The sequence below is a fragment of the Syngnathus acus genome, chromosome 4 (genome assembly GCF_901709675.1).
Source record: "Syngnathus acus chromosome 4, fSynAcu1.2, whole genome shotgun sequence".
In the NCBI taxonomy this organism is placed as follows: Eukaryota; Metazoa; Chordata; class Actinopteri; order Syngnathiformes; family Syngnathidae; genus Syngnathus; species Syngnathus acus.
Genome location: NC_051090.1, coordinates 3,398,238 through 3,413,694, shown reverse-complemented (window position 1 = coordinate 3,413,694; position 15,457 = coordinate 3,398,238). Strand labels below are relative to the sequence as shown.

The 15,457-nt window shown below is 42.9% G+C and overlaps 3 protein-coding genes across 9 annotated transcripts in view; all 3 read right to left on the bottom strand.

The window, feature by feature from the left end:
• Window positions 1–992: 992 nt before the first annotated feature.
• LOC119121833 (GTPase IMAP family member 8-like) lies at window positions 993–4,817 on the bottom strand. Of its 2 annotated transcripts, none has more exons than XM_037249801.1 (6): window positions 4,619–4,817; window positions 3,340–4,047; window positions 2,543–3,229; window positions 1,575–2,342; window positions 1,387–1,504; window positions 993–1,235 (listed from the first exon to the last, which is right to left on the bottom strand). In XM_037249801.1, the coding sequence occupies exons 1-6, from the start codon at window positions 4,632–4,634 to the stop codon at window positions 1,208–1,210; spliced, it is 2,325 nt and encodes a 774-aa protein (XP_037105696.1). In that variant the 5' UTR covers window positions 4,635–4,817; the 3' UTR covers window positions 993–1,207. The 2 variants fall into 2 exon arrangements, with proteins under 2 accessions (XP_037105696.1, XP_037105695.1); XM_037249800.1 differs by having other exon boundaries at window positions 1,391–1,504.
• A 475-nt stretch (window positions 4,818–5,292) lies between these two features.
• Window positions 5,293–14,752, bottom strand: LOC119121832 (GTPase IMAP family member 8-like). 5 transcript variants are annotated; one of them, XM_037249799.1, is made up of 6 exons: window positions 14,559–14,752; window positions 13,212–13,919; window positions 12,415–13,107; window positions 11,452–12,219; window positions 6,073–6,193; window positions 5,293–5,920 (listed from the first exon to the last, which is right to left on the bottom strand). In XM_037249799.1, the coding sequence occupies exons 1-6, from the start codon at window positions 14,572–14,574 to the stop codon at window positions 5,893–5,895; spliced, it is 2,334 nt and encodes a 777-aa protein (XP_037105694.1). In that variant the 5' UTR covers window positions 14,575–14,752; the 3' UTR covers window positions 5,293–5,892. The 5 variants fall into 5 exon arrangements, with proteins under 5 accessions (XP_037105694.1, XP_037105692.1, XP_037105691.1 ...); XM_037249797.1 differs by having other exon boundaries at window positions 6,077–6,193; XM_037249796.1 differs by lacking the exon at window positions 6,073–6,193 and adding an exon at window positions 11,266–11,382 and having other exon boundaries at window positions 14,559–14,751.
• The window catches only part of LOC119121837 (Fc receptor-like protein 3), a 15,172-nt gene continuing 7,457 nt past the window's right edge, over window positions 7,743–15,457 (bottom strand). The window contains exons 7-8 of one of the 2 annotated variants that reach the window (XM_037249806.1): window positions 8,100–8,178; window positions 7,743–7,993 (exon numbers count right to left, since the gene is read on the bottom strand). In XM_037249806.1, the coding sequence (XP_037105701.1) occupies window positions 7,867–7,993; window positions 8,100–8,178 (206 nt within the window). In that variant the 3' untranslated portion in view covers window positions 7,743–7,866. Of the gene's footprint in view, window positions 7,994–8,099; window positions 8,179–14,576; window positions 15,384–15,457 lie in introns of those variants that run through there. The other variant, XM_037249805.1, reaches the window with a different exon arrangement.

The window sequence follows — 15,457 nt, the reverse complement described above, 5'->3', positions numbered from 1 at the left end:
GTGCTCAGAAATACATATATATCAGATCATAAAGTTATAAAAACCTTTGTCATTACCCCCTATCAAAAATGTCTAGTTATGTCTACTTTATTGATTTGGTGTGTAGGTATAATTATATGCTTAAAATGTTTCTTTTATTGATTTAATATGTGAATATACTTTTCTGTTTATGTACTTTATTCAATGAAGTTCGAGCATATCTGTTTTTGTAGCTAGGCAGGACTTTTTGTATTTCGACCCCATTCCTTCACTGCTATTCTGCATGTTTGAAATATTTCTCATCCAGCAAATCTGATTTAAATGTTGAACTCATCACCAAGATCCAAAGGGGCCTGATAACAATCATGATGGTTCGAATCAGGTATGTTGGAGGAGGGAAACGTCTCAAACATGCAGGATAGCGGCCCTCGAGGACCAAATATAAGAAAGATATTTTCTATCAACAAACACAGATGAAACGTGAAATAAACACGATAGCAACAATTTGCCAACTTTGTATCTCGAGTATAGGAAATTATTTATTTTATTTTTTCATTGTGCACATACATTTTTTAGTATGACAAGACATGAATCGATCCTTACACCAGATTTAGCAGAAAATTACATTTCCATCTGTAGTCCAGCACAAAATAAATAAACGAAATCTAAACATAAAAACAAAACTCAAAAGCCCTCAATTGGCCTACACAACAAAATCCGATGCATAATATATACAATAAAATGCATCACAGATAAAAATAGATATATATTAAAACATAGTACACTGCAAGGATGGTGTAAGAAGCCAATTAAAATTAGTCTACAGTGTGAGGACAATGTTAACATCCCTACAAATTCAATTTAAATACCAACGGTGGTCATTCAGAGTTTCAGTGAATACCAAAAATTGTTGGCATTGTTCTTTACTAGAGTTAGGGTCACTCTGTTGACCATTCTTCCAGAATGGAAACAAGACAGAAGTCAGAGCAAACCATTTACAAACACTTTCACACTTAAAGTCAATTTAGAATATTCAATTAACCTAAGAAGCAAGTTCTGGGATTGTGTGAGGAAGCCTTTTCCCTGATTGGCACACCGACGACATAATGCAGCTCAGTCATCCAGCGCAAAAACAGGCGGCGATCTGTATCCTGATGACTCTGACGTGTTGAGCATCGAGTTATAATCATCGGTGTTGCGTTGATATTTAGACATCCATTCCAGAACTTTATTCATTTCTGGTATCGATTGACTCACTGCAGATGAATACAATTCACATATTAATAGGCATCACTGACACAAATGAAATGCTAACAGTCGGTATGCTAACTTTGCTATTGCACAGTACGGTAATTGCTCAAATGCTAACCACAGAACAGTAACATCCACACAACAAGACATGTTTACGTACAATTAAGGGGCATGTCCATGCTGTTCGTTGACTTGTTTAACTTCATGATGTTCCTACCCAGCTCGTGAATCTGCTCTTCAATATCTGACAGAACAGATGTCTTCTTGGCCTCGCCTTTAAGAAGCGCAAATGTGAAACGCAAGAAATATTCAGATGATCAATATGATAATTTAACAGGACTTACTCGTTGCTAATGGAAGAAGAACAACCTCCTTTATGTTATCATGTAGCTTCTCCAGCTTTGTCTTGTGCTCTCTCAACAGCTCCAGCCTTTGGCTTGTGAACGCCTGCACCACCATATTACGAACAGTACGGTTCCTCTTCTGGAACTTTTCGTCAATACTACGGTAGATGTCGTTCATGTTGGGACAGAAGAGGCGGCCCTGGTTCTTTGCTGACATGTCCTCTATCTTGTTAAACAGCTGGACGTGCTGGGTATCATCGCGTGTCTCTACGATGTTCAGACAGTGGTAATTGTTTCCACATTTGTCGACCAACTGTCGCAGTGCTTGGTCTTCTTTCTCGATATACTCCTCCAAGGATTTGTCTGCCAGAGTGTCCTTGTTTGTGAACAAAACCATTGTGTGGTTCCAGATTTTGTCGCCAAAGAGCGTGATGTGATCCACCAGGGCGTCATGATTGGCCTCCCTGAACTTCAAATCCAAGGACAACACAATCAGAACAGCGTTGACCCCCTGAGGACTCAGGGTCAGACCGCTGACTATTTCTTGGTCCTGTTCCCGGGTGCACTGGGACTCCTCTGCTGCCCAGCCAGGGGTGTCGACCACTGTGACCTGCCTGTCGGCGACCGGTGCCTGCCTGGCCATACACCCGTGATTTGCTTGCGTAGGGAAGACTTTATCTCGCAGGATCAAATTTGCTGTTGTTGTCTTTCCGGACTTCTTTTCACCAAGTATCAAGATTTTTATCTTGTGCAACTTTTTGGTAGGACCTGTGTGGCAAAAAAAAAAAAAAAAATCCCAAAATCAGAAATGTATGAGTGGAACAGATTCATTGCGTTCCCATTCAGTTCAAGGGGACACACTGTCTTGATTTATGAACATTTCAGGTTACAAACGGGCTCCCAGAGCCAACAAGGTTTGGGGCACCAAAAACGCAAATTCTAAACATGCAAGACATTGAGAAAAGTACCTTTCACTCCTCTGGTGGCCTTGAGTCGAGTTCTCCGATCGACAGCGAGTTGCACTTTTTTTTTGTTCTCTCTCAGGGCATCCAACATCTCCGGCTTGGGTGCAAAATGTTGCCCACCATTCCCTGCCAGCGTCTGAAAGATTTTCTCCAGCAGCTTGTCAACCTGAGCGTCGTCGTCTTTGTTCGTGTTGTCCAGGACGTGATATCTGTTTCCGCATATTTCCAGCAGATACTGCAGAGATTGGCCTTCACCCTCAATGTATTCTTCGATGATGCGAGAGCCCAGCCAGTCTCCTCGGGTGAACACCACCATGGTGTGTTTCCACACGTTCTTCCCAAACAGCTCAACGTGAGTGGTGGCTGCTTCCAGGTGCCAGCGGTTGAACGAAGCATCTGCATCGATCACCAGCAAGAAGACATCGGGCCCAGGGCGGCACTCGAGCAGGCTATGCACAACCTCATCCTTGATCATTTCCGGTGTGTCACGCGCGGGGGAGCCTTTCCGCCAACCGGGCGTGTCCACAACTGCTATTTCCATCCTGCCCACCCTGCCCTCGTGAAGCTGAGAAAGCACCGTTGTTTCGTCTTCTTGTTCTTTGATACCCAGGATGGTGTTCATCACGGAGGTTTTGCCAACACCATGGCTGCCCAGGAGAATAATCTGAAGTTTCTGGATGGGCTTCATTTCTACATTTTTCAGGGGGGAGGAAAAAACAACAACAAGATATTGTCGTCAAAAAGTTGCTGACTTGAAGAAGGCCATAACAAGGTGGTGGAGTAGCTCTTGCTATACTTACCTGAAACAATCTTATTCAGTTTCTCTTGTTGCTCCAAAGCCTGCCTGAATCGCTGTTGGGCCTTCTTCGCCACTTCGTCCCTCTTCTGAACAGCATGGAAGACGCTGTTGTCCAGCATGTAGTAGCCGTCGCTATTCTCACGTACCATGTCGTCGATCTTCTCCAACAATTGAATGACCTGAGATAAGTTGCTCTTGTCCTTGTTGTTGAGCACGTGGTATCTGTCGTTACATTTTCCTATCAGCCAGGTGAGTGCCGCACCCTCGCTCTCAATGTGCTGCTCGATGGTCTTCTTGCCCAGGTAGTCTCCGAAGGTGAACAGGACCATGGTGTAGCTCCACACCCGATTCCCCAGCAGCTTCATGTAGTCTAGCACGGCCTTTTTCTCTTTCTGGGAGAAGCTGGCATCTGTAGGGACCACAAGGAGGAAGGCGTGCGGTCCCGGTTGGCACTTGGAGGCATATAGCTTAAATTGTTGCTTGTCTCTCTCTGGAATCTCGTTGAGGGAAGGCGAGCGCTTCCATCCCGGAGTGTCGACCAACACCAGGTGGCGGCCTTCCACGATTTCGTGTCTGGCTTCGGCCTGTAGTGTTTGAGTTCGAGAAGATTCGAAGCGTTGTTTTGTCAGTATTGTGTTTGCTGCTGAGCTTTTGCCCTCTCCTCGAGCACCGATTATGACTAGTCTTCGCTCAGGCATCTCGTTTATCTCTGGAAAGCAAAAAGTACACAACGAAGCAGAGTTATATATATATAAATAATTTAAAAAAAAGCTGAACTCCAGGTTAAGCAGCTATTTCTTTTTTTCTACTGGTTTCAGTTGCAAGTTACTCTTTGTGCAAACAATGGAAATTTACCCGAAATGAAACTGACGCTGAATATTTTTCCAACCGCCTTATTGTGTGTCCCCCAAACATTTCTAAACAGAGGATGAGGTCTCTAATACAAAAAAATATATTTGATTCACTACAAAGTTCAGAGTGTTTTTCCAGGTTTACAGGTTGACAACAAATGTTCTTTGGGCCAGGACTTCCTTGTCTCTGTAATCAACAAGTCTTTCTCTTTAGTCAGGTCTTTCTGGTTTGATGGTTGGAGTTCTTTTGAATGTTAACGCCCAACACCACCAAACAAAAGTAAAGTTACGAGACCTGGGCAAATAAAGTTTCTTTTTTATTTCTTTTTTTTATTTTGCACATGCAACCTTCACAGTAAAAACCCAAAATAAAAAATGAACACCTTATTGACAAATGTATGTTCATTGCATGGAAGAGAGTCAACTTACCTTCTGGGTTTGCCATTCTGGGGTGGGGTGGGGGGTTTCAAATGGTCCCAAAGCCAAGTAAATCAACTCCCCTTGGTTCCTGATAGGTTTCTCCTGATTTTACGCTTCTTCGCCAGAACGCTTTGAAAGAAAAGTCTTGTACCTGTTACAAGATTGACTTCAGCAGACTGACTTCCGTCATGCACCGTTCCTGAGTGATGATTAGGACAAAGCAGTCAAACTGGTTTCAGCCAATACGTTTCACTTTAAAGGTACAGATCTCAAAATGATCAAGTATGTCATTCGTGCCCAAAAAATGTGATGACCAAAATTGTGTCATTCAATGGCTTTTTCAATATCCCTACCAAGCCTTTACTATTAGCCTGAAATGACCAAACCATACACTATCTACATCTGAGGTGTCAAAGTCCAGTCCTCGAGGGCTGCTATTCTGCATGTTTGAAATATTTCTCATCCAGCAAATCTGATTTAAATGTTGAACTCATCACCAAGATCCAAAGGGGACTGATAACAATCCTGATGGTTCGAATCAGGTATGTTGGAGGAGGGAAACGTCTCAAACATGCAGGATAGCGGCCCTCGAGGACCAAATATAAGAAAGATATTTTCTATCAACAAGCACAGATGAAACGTGAACTAAACACGACGGCAACAATTTGCCAACGTTTTCTCTCGAGTATAGGAAATTATTTATTTTATTTTTTCATTGTGCACATACATTTTTTAGTATGACAAGCCATGAAGCGATCCTTACACCAGATTTAGCAGAAAATTACATTTCTATCTGTAGTCCAGCACAAAATAAATAACCGAAATATAAACATAAAAACAAAACTCAAAATCCCTCAATTGGCCTACAAAATAAATAAACGAAATATAAACATTAAAAAATTGCGATTGGCTGGCAGCCGGTTGAGGATGTCCCCTGCCTACTGCCCGATGACGGCCGGGATAGGCTCCAGTACGCCCGCGACCCCGCGACCCCATTCATCCGGAATGGAAACAAGACAGAAATCAGCGCAAATGTAATTACACAACCATTTAAAAACGCTTTCACACTTACAGACAATTTAGAATTTTCAATTAACCAAAGAAGCCCGTTCTGGGATTGTGTGAGGAAGCCTTTTCCCTGATAGGCACACCGACGACATAATGCAGCTCAGTCATCCAGCGCAAAAACAGGCGGCGATCTGTATCCTGATGACTCTGACATGTTGAGCATCGAGTCACAATCATCGATGTTGCGTTGATGTTTAGACATCCAGTCCAGAACTTTATCCATTTCTGGTGTCGATTGATTCACTGCAAATGTATACAAGTCACATATTAATAGGCATCACTGACACAAATGAAATGCTAACAGTCGGTATGCTAACTTTGCTATTGCACAGTACGGTAATTGCTCAAATACTAACCACAGAACAGTAACATCCACACAACGAGACGATGTTTACGTACAATTAGGGGGCAAGACGTCCATGCTGTTCGTTGACTTGTTTAACTTCATGATGTTCCTACCCAGCTCGTGAATCTGCTCTTCAATATCTGACAGAACAGATGTCTTCTTGGCCTTGCCTTTAAGAAGAGCAAATGTGAAACGCAAAGAATATTAGATGATCAAGATGAGAATTTAATAGTACTTACTCGGTGCCAATGGAGAGGGAACAATCTCCTTTATGTTATCAAGTAGCTTCTCCAGCTTTGTCTTGTGGTCTCTCAACAGCTCCAGCCTTTGGCTTGTGAACGCCTGCACCACCATATTATGAACAGTACGGTTCCTCTTCTGGAACTTTTCGTCAATACTACGGTAGATGTCGTTCATGTTGGGACAGAAGAGGCGGCCCTGGTTCTTTGCTGACATGTCCTCTATCTTGTTAAACAGCTGGACATGCTGGGTATCATCGCGTGTCTCTAAGATGTTCAGACAGTGGTAATTGTTTCCACATTTGTCGACCAACTGTCGCAGTGCTTGGTCTTCTTTCTCGATATACTCCTCCAAGGATTTGTCTGCCAGAGTGTTCTCGTTTGTGAACAGAACCATTGTGTGGTTCCAGATTTCGTCGCCAAAGAGCGTGATGTGATCCACCAGGGCGTCATGATTGGCCTCCCTGAACTTCAAATCCAAGGACAACACAATCAGAACAGCGTCGACCCCCTGAGGACTCAGGGTCAGACCGCTGACTATTTCTCGGTCCTGTTCCCGGGTCCACTGGGACTCCTCTGCCCAGCCAGGGGTGTCGACCACTGTGACCTGCCTGTCGGCGACCGGTGCCTGCCTGGCCATACACCCGTGATTTGGTTGGGTAGAGAAGACTTTGTCTCGCAGGATCAAATTTGCTGCTGTTGTCTTTCCGGACTTCTTTTGACCAAGTATCAAGATTTTTATCTTGTGCAACTTTTTGGTAGGACCTGTATGGCAAAAAAAAAAAAAATCCCAATATTAGAAATGTATGAGTTAGTTTTGGGACTGGAACATCGTGTCCCTCAAACATTTCTAAACAGAGAATGAAGTCTCTAATACAAAAAATACATTTGATTCACTACAAAGTTCATGTCCATTGCATGGGAGGAAGTCAACTCACCTTCTGGGTTTGCCATTCTGGGGTGGGGGGTTTCAAATGGTCCCAAAGCCAAGTCAATCAACTCCCCCTGGTTCCTGATAGTTTTATCCTGATTTTACGCTTCTTCGCCAGAACGCTTTGAAAGAGAAGTCTTGTACCTGTTACAAGAGCCACTTCACCAGACTGACTTTCCGTCACGCACCGTTTCTGAGTGATCATTAGTGGGCGGGTTTAAGAAAGCAATCAGAGTTTTGCCAAAAAAAGACAAAGCAGTCCAACTGGTTTCAGCCAGTCACTTTAAAGGTACAGATCTCAAAATGATCATGTCAAAAACATTTTATACCCAAAGACCAACATTTTGTCATTCAATGACTTTTTCAATATCCCTACCAAACCTTTACTATGAGCCTGAAATGAACAACTATACACTATCTACATCTGAAGTGTCAAACTCCAGTCCTCGAGGGCCTCTATTCTGCATGTTTGAAATATTTCTCATCCAGCAAATCTGATTTAAATGTGGAACTCTATACTAATCTATACTGTATATTAACCCACTGCAATTGCCGATAAAAGCTCAAACTTTATTTGAACATGGGAAAATACTCAATGCCAAAACAATCTGACAGTTAGAAGAATAACAGGAAAAAATGAGTTTGTTGCCTTCTGGCTGCCAAGTCCTTCACTTCATTTGCCCGGATAGAGCAGGTTGGACATTTCCATCCAGGAAAGATCCCACTGTACCTCCGTCACGTCCTGTTTGGTGGCGGGAAGGACGGAGGCGGGAGTCTCCTCGCCAGAAACCGTCCAGCAGCTGCGCGTGTAAAGCATCTTGTCATGTTTTTTGTTTTTTTATAGACATACATTATTATGACCGAGGACCCACTGTATAATAAAATATTTTTTAATATGCTACTGACCTGAAGTGATGAATTAGCAAGATAGCAAGCGGGATGAGGATCATAAGAATGCATGAAACAGCGAGCCACGTCCAGGAGCCTGTTCAAAGAATGAGTCATGTTTCTTTTCCTGAGTGATGTGACGATTAGATCCATTTCATGGTCTTGAAGGAATGGGGTCAAAATACAAAAAGTCCTGCCTAGCTACAAAAATAGATATGCTCAAACCTCATTGAATAAAGTATATAAACAGAAAAGTATATTCACATATTAAATCAATAAAAGAAACATTTTAAGCATATAATTGTACCTACACACCAAATCAATAAAGAAGACATAACTAGACATTTTTAATAGGTGGTAATGACAAAGGTTTTTATAACTTTATGATCTGATATATATGTATTTCTGAGCACTGTGAAATAACAAATGTTTTTGATATATTGCCTAAATAGCTTAATGACCCTTAAGGAACTGTTTAATGCATGCCTGATGATTTTCTAAATCACGGACACTGCCAAAGTCGTCTAAAAATATTCAGTACCTGATTGTAGCTTATGTTCTGACTAATGCGAGACGCCAGCTTTTCGATTACTACTGAACGCTCTGCACAGAGGGAAATATTTTGTCTAACAAAGAAAAGACATGGTTGGAAGCATGATTAAACTAAAAATATAATGATGTAAGCAAAGACATAGAGTATCAAAAGAACAAACTTTGCATAGTCAGGGAACAGTAATAGATTAATGATGTCACAGCCAAAAAGCTCACATAATTTCGTACAAAATGACAAAATTGAAAGAATGACAAATGGATGAGGAGCGACAGTGTGGGTGTAAGAATGGAGCAGAATGTTTACAGGAAGGTCACCAAGAACCCGGCCAAAGATGATCGCCAAGGCCGAAAGACGGGATGGAAGACAACAGCCCCCACACACACCGAATCGCCCATAATCAGCACCCACCCCCACGGAACCAGCTCTCACCGAACCAGCACCCACTCCCATTGAATCAAACTCTACTGCGAACTCGCCCCACCCCAAAAGACTCATCACCCATCAAACTCGGCCCACACCGGCATGTGCAACTGAATATAAGCTGACCAAAGAACCTTGAACGTTGCCTTTTCTGAATGGAGACTTTCTGCTCTTGAAAGGCCCAGCGCTGTATTGTACTTTCCTGAAAACAGAGCTTTCTTAACAAGAATTGTGATTGAACTCAACCAACCTGTGTAAGTCTAATTTCTGCTTCAGTGTCTTAGCATTTTCCTAAATCTGAAGAAATCAAACGAGCACGCAGTGAGTAAATTGGATAACAGGCAAACAGTTTTAAACAGAGGATGAGGTCTCTAATACAAAAAAATATATTTGATTCACTACAAAGTTCAGAGTGTTTTTCCAGGTTTACAGGTTGACAACAAATGTTCTTTGGGCCAGGACTTCCTTGTCTCTGTAATCAACAAGTCTTTCTCTTTAGTCAGGTCTTTCTGGTTTGACGGTTGGAGTTCTTTTGAATGTTAACGCCCAACACCACCAAACAAAAGTAAAGTTACGAGACCTGGGCAAATAAAGTTTCTTTTTTATTTCTTTTTTTTATTTTGCACATGCAACCTTCACAGTAAAAACCCAAAATAAAAAATGAACACCTTATTGACAAATTTATGTTCATTGCATGGAAGAGAGTCAACTTACCTTCTGGGTTTGCCATTCTGGGGTGGGGTGGGGGGTTTCAAATGGTCCCAAAGCCAAATAAATCAGCTCCCCTTGGTTCCTGATACTTTTCTCCTGATTTTACGCTACTTCGCCAGAACGCTTTGAAAGAAAAGTCTTGTACCTGTGACAAGATTGACTTCAGCAGACTGACTTTCCGTCACGCACTGTTCCTGAGTGATGATTAGTGGGCGGGTTTAAGAAACAATCAGCGTTTTGCCAAGAAGGACAAAGCAGTCAAACTGCTTTCAGCCAATACGTTTCACTTTAAAGGTACAGATCTCAAAATGATCAAGTATGTCATTCGTGCCCAAAAAATGTGATGACCAAAATTGTGTCATTCAATGGCTTTTTCAATATCCCTACCAAGCCTTTACTATGAGCCTGAAATGACCAAACCATACACTATCTACATCTGAGGTGTCAAAGTCCAGTCCTCGAGGGCTGCTATTCTGCATGTTTGAAATATTTCTCATCCAGCAAATCTGATTTAAATGTTGAACTCATCACCAAGATCCAAAGGGGACTGATAACAATCCTGATGGTTCGAATCAGGTATGTTGGAGGAGGGAAACGTCTCAAACATGCAGGATAGCGGCCCTCGAGGACCAAATATAAGAAAGATATTTTCTATCAACAAGCACAGATGAAACGTGAAATAAACACGACGGCAACAATATGCCAACTTTTTATCTCGAGTACAGGAAATTATTTATTTTATTTTTTCATTGTGCACATACATTTTTTAGTATGACAAGCCATGAAGCGATCCTTACACCAGATTTAGCAGAAAATTACATTTCTATCTGTAGTCCAGTACAAAATAAATAAACGAAATATAAACATAAAAACAAAACTCAAAATCCCTCAATTGGCCTACAAAATAAATAAACGAAATATAAACATTAAAAAATTGCGATTGGCTGGCAGCCGGTTGAGGATGTCCCCTGCCTACTGCCCGATGACGGCCGGGATAGGCTCCAGTACGCCCGCGACCCCGCGACCCCATTCATCCGGAATGGAAACAAGACAGAAATCAGAGCAAATGTAATTACACAACCATTTAAAAACGCTTTCACACTTACAGACAATTTAGAATTTTCAATTAACCAAAGAAGCCCGTTCTGGGATTGTGTCAGGAAGCCTTTTCCCTGATAGGCACACCGACAACATAATGCAGCTCAGTCATCCAGTGGAAAAGCAGACAGCGATCTGTATCCTGATGACTCTGACATGTTGAGCATCGAGTCACAATCATTGATGTTGCGTTGATGTTTAGACATCCAGTCCAGAACTTTATCAATTTCTGGTGTCGATTGACTCACTGCAAATGAATACAATTCACATTTTAATAGGCATCACTGACACAAATGAAATGCTAACAGTCGGTATGCTAACTTTGCTATTGCGCAGTACAGTAATTGCTCAAATGCTAACCACAGAACAGTAACATCCACACAACGAGACATGTTTACGTACAGGTAGGGATCAAGATGTCCATGCTGTTCGTTGACTTGTTTAACTTCATAATGTTCCTACTCAGCTCGTCAATCTGCTGTTCAATATCTGACAGAACAGATTTCTTCTTGGCCTTGCCTTTAAGAAGAGCAAACGTGAAACGCAAAGAATATTAGATGATCAAGATGAGAATTTAATAGTACTTACTCGGTGCCAATGGAGAGGGAACAATCTCCTTTATGTTATCATGAAGCTTCTCCAGCTTTGTCTTGTGCTCTCTCAACAGCTCCAGCCTTTGGCTTGTGAACGCCTGCACCCACATATTACGAAAATGAAGTTTCCTCTTCTGGAACTTTTCGTCAATACTACGGTAGATGTCGTTCATGTTGGGACAGAAGAGGCGGCCCTGGTTCTTTGCTGACATGTCCTCTATCTTCTTAAAGAGCTGGACGTGCTGGGTATCATCGCGTGTCTCTAAGATGTTCAGACAGTGGTAATTGTTTCCACATTTGTCGACCAACTGTCGCAGTGCTGGGTCTTCTTTCTCGATATACTCCTCCAAGGATTTGTCTGCCAGAGTGTCCTCGTTTGTGAACAGAACCATAGTGTGGTTCCAGATTTTGTCGCCAAAGAGCGTAATGTGATCCACCAGGGCATCATGATTGGCCTCCCTGAACTTCACATCCAAGGACCACACAATCAGAACAGCGTCGACCCCCTGAGGACTCAGGGTCAGACCGCTGACTATTTGTCGGTCCTGTTCCCGGGTGCACTGGGACTCCTCTGCTGCCCAGCCAGGGGTGTCGACCACTGTGACCTGCCTGTCAGCGACCGGTGCCTGCTTGGCCATACACCCGTGATTTGGTTGCGTAGGGAAGACTTTATCTCGCAGGATCAAATTTGCTGCTGTTGTCTTTCCGGACTTCTTTTCACCAAGTATCAAGATTTTTATCTCGTGCAACTTTTTGGTAGGACCTGTGTGGCAAAAAAAAAAAATCCCAAGATCAGAAATGTATGAGTGGAACACATTCATTGCGTTTCCATTCAGTTCAAGGGGACACACTGTCTTGATTTATGAACATTTCAGGTTACAAACGGGCTCCCAGAGCCAACAAGGTTTGGGGCGCCAAAAACGCAAATTCTAAACATGCAAGATATTGGGACAAGTACCTTTCACTCCTCTGGTGGCCTTGAGTTGAGTTCTCCGATCGACAGCAAGTTGCACTTTTTTTTCCTTCTCTCTCAGGGCATCCAACATCTCCTTCTTGGGTGCAAAATGTTGCCCACCATTCCCTGCCAGCGTCTGAATGATTTTCTCCAGCAGCTTGTCAACCTGAGCGCCGTCGTATTCGTTCATGTTGTCCAGGACGTGATATCTGTTCCCGCATATTTCCAGCAGATTCTGCAGATATTTGCCTTCACCCTCAATGTATTCTTCGATGCTGCGTGAGCCCAGCCAGTCTCCTCGGGTGAACACCACCATGGTGTGTTTCCACACGTTCAACCCAAACAGCTCAACGTGTGTGGTGGCTGCTTCCAGGTGCCTGCGGTTGAACGAAGCATCTGCATCGATCACCAGCAAGAAGACATCGGGCCCAGGGCGGCACTTGAGCAGGCTATGCACAACCTCATCCTTGATCATTTCCGGTGTGTCACGCGCGGGGGAGCCTTTCCGCCAACCGGGCGTGTCCACAACTGCTATTTCCATCCTGCCCACCCTGCCCTCGTGAAGCTGAGAAAGCACCGTTGTTTCGTCTTCTTGTTCTTTGATACCCAGGATGGTGTTCATCACGGAGGTTTTGCCAACACCATGGCTGCCCAGGAGAATAATCTGAAGTTTCTGGATGGGCTTCATTTCTACATTTTTCAGGGGGGAGGAAAAAACAACAACAAGATATTGTCGTCAAAAAGTTGCTGACTTGAAGAAGGCCATAACAAGGTGGTGGAGTAGCTCTTGCTATACTTACCTGAAACAATCTTATTCAGTTCCTCTTGTTGCTCCAAAGCCTGCCTGAATCGCTGTTGGGCCTTCTTCGCCACTTCGTCCCTCTTCTGAATAGCATGGAAGACGCTGTTGTCCAGCATGTAGTAGCCGTCGCTATTCTCACGTACCATGTCGTCGATCTTCTCCAACAATTGAATGACCTGAGATAAGTTGCTCTTGTCCTTGTTGTTGAGCACGTGGTATCTGTCGTTACATTTTCCTATCAGCCAGGTGAGTGCCGCACCCTCGCTCTCAATGTGCTGCTCGATGGTCTTCTTGCCCAGGTAGTCTCCGAAGGTGAACAGGACCATGGTGTAGCTCCACACCCGATTCCCCAGCAGCTTCATGTAGTCTAGCACGGCCTTTTTCTCTTTCTGGGAGAAGCTGGCATCTGTAGGGACCACAAGGAGGAAGGCGTGCGGTCCCGGTTGGCACTTGGAGGCATATAGCTTAAATTGTTGCTTGTCTCTCTCTGGAATCTCGTTGAGGGAAGGCGAGCGCTTCCATCCCGGAGTGTCGACAAACACCAGGTTGCGGCCTTCCACGATTTCGTGTCTGGCTTCGGCCTGTAGTGTTTGAGTTCGAGAAGATTCGAAGCGTTCTTTTCTCAGTATTGTGTTTGCTGCTGAGCTTTTGCCCTCCCCTCGAGCACCGATTATGACTAGTCTTCGCTCAGGCATCTCGTTTATCTCTGGAAAGCAAAAAGTACACAACGAAGCAGAGTTACTATATATAAATTTTTTTAAAAAAAAGCTGAACTCCAGGTTAAGCAGCTATTTCTTTTTTTCCTGCCAACCTCTCCCTAGTGGTTTCAGTTGCAAGTGAAACAATGCTAATTATACATCCACTGAATTCAACACTTTCAGTTGCTGTTTGTGCAAACAATGGAAATTTACCCGAAATGAAACTGTCGCTGGCGTATTTGGAAATATTTTTCCAACCGCCTTATTGTGTCCCTCAAACATTTCTAAACAGAGAATGAGGTCTCTAATACAAAAAAATATATTTGATTCACTACAAAGTTCAGAGTGTTTTTCCAGTTTTACAGGTTGACAACAAATGTTCTTTGGGCCAGGACTTCCTTGTCCCTGTAATCAACAAGTCGTTCTCTTTAGTCAGGTCTTTCTGGTTTGACGGTTGGAGTTCTGTTGAATGTTAACGCCCAACACCACCAAACAAAAGAAAAGTTACAAGACCTGGGCAAATAAAGTTTCTTTTTTATTTCTTTTGTTTATTTTGCACATGCAACCTTCACAGTAAAAACCCAAAATAAAAAATGAACACCAAATTGACAAATATATGTTCATTGCATGGAAGAGAGTCAACTTACCTTCTGAGTTTGCCATTCTGGGGTGGGGTGGGGGGGCTCAAATGGTCCCAAAGCCAAATAAATCAACTCCCCCTGGTTCCTGATAGTTTTCTCCTGATTTTACGCTTCTTCGCCAGAACGCTTTGAAAGAAAAGTCTTGTACCTGTTACAAGAGTGACTTCGGCAGAGTGACTTTCCGTCACGCACCGTTTCTGAGTGATCATTAGTGGGCGGGTTTAAGAAAGCAATCAGAGTTTTGCCAAAAAAGACAAAGCAGTCCAACTGGTTTCAGCCAGTCACTTTAAAGGTACAGATCTCAAAATGATCAAGTATGTCAAAAACATTTTATACCCAAAGACCAACATTTTGTCATTCAATGACTTTTTCAATATCCCTACCAAACCTTTACTATGAGCCTGAAATGAACAACTATACACTATCTACATCTGAAGTGTCAAACTCCAGTCCTCGAGGGCCTCTATTCTGGATGTTTGAAATATTTCTCATCCAGCAAATCTGATTTAAATGTTGAACTCTATACTAATCTATACTGTATATTAACCCACTGCAATTGCCGATAAAAGCTCAAACTTTATTTGAACTGGGAAAAATACTCAATGCCAAAACAATCTGACAGTTAGAAGAAAAACAGGAAAAAACGAGTTTGTTGCCTTCTGGCTGCCAAGTCCTTCACTTCATTTGCCCGGATAGAGCAGGTTGGACATTTCCATCCAGGAAAGATCCCACTGTACCTCCGTCACGTCCTGTTTGGTGGCGGGAAGGACGGAGGCGGGAGTCTCCTCGCCAGAAACCGTCCAGCAGCTGCGCGTGTAAAGCATCTTGTATCTTCACAAGAATCATAAAATGGGTCATGTTTTTTTTTTTTTACAGACATACATTATTATGACCGAGAACCCACT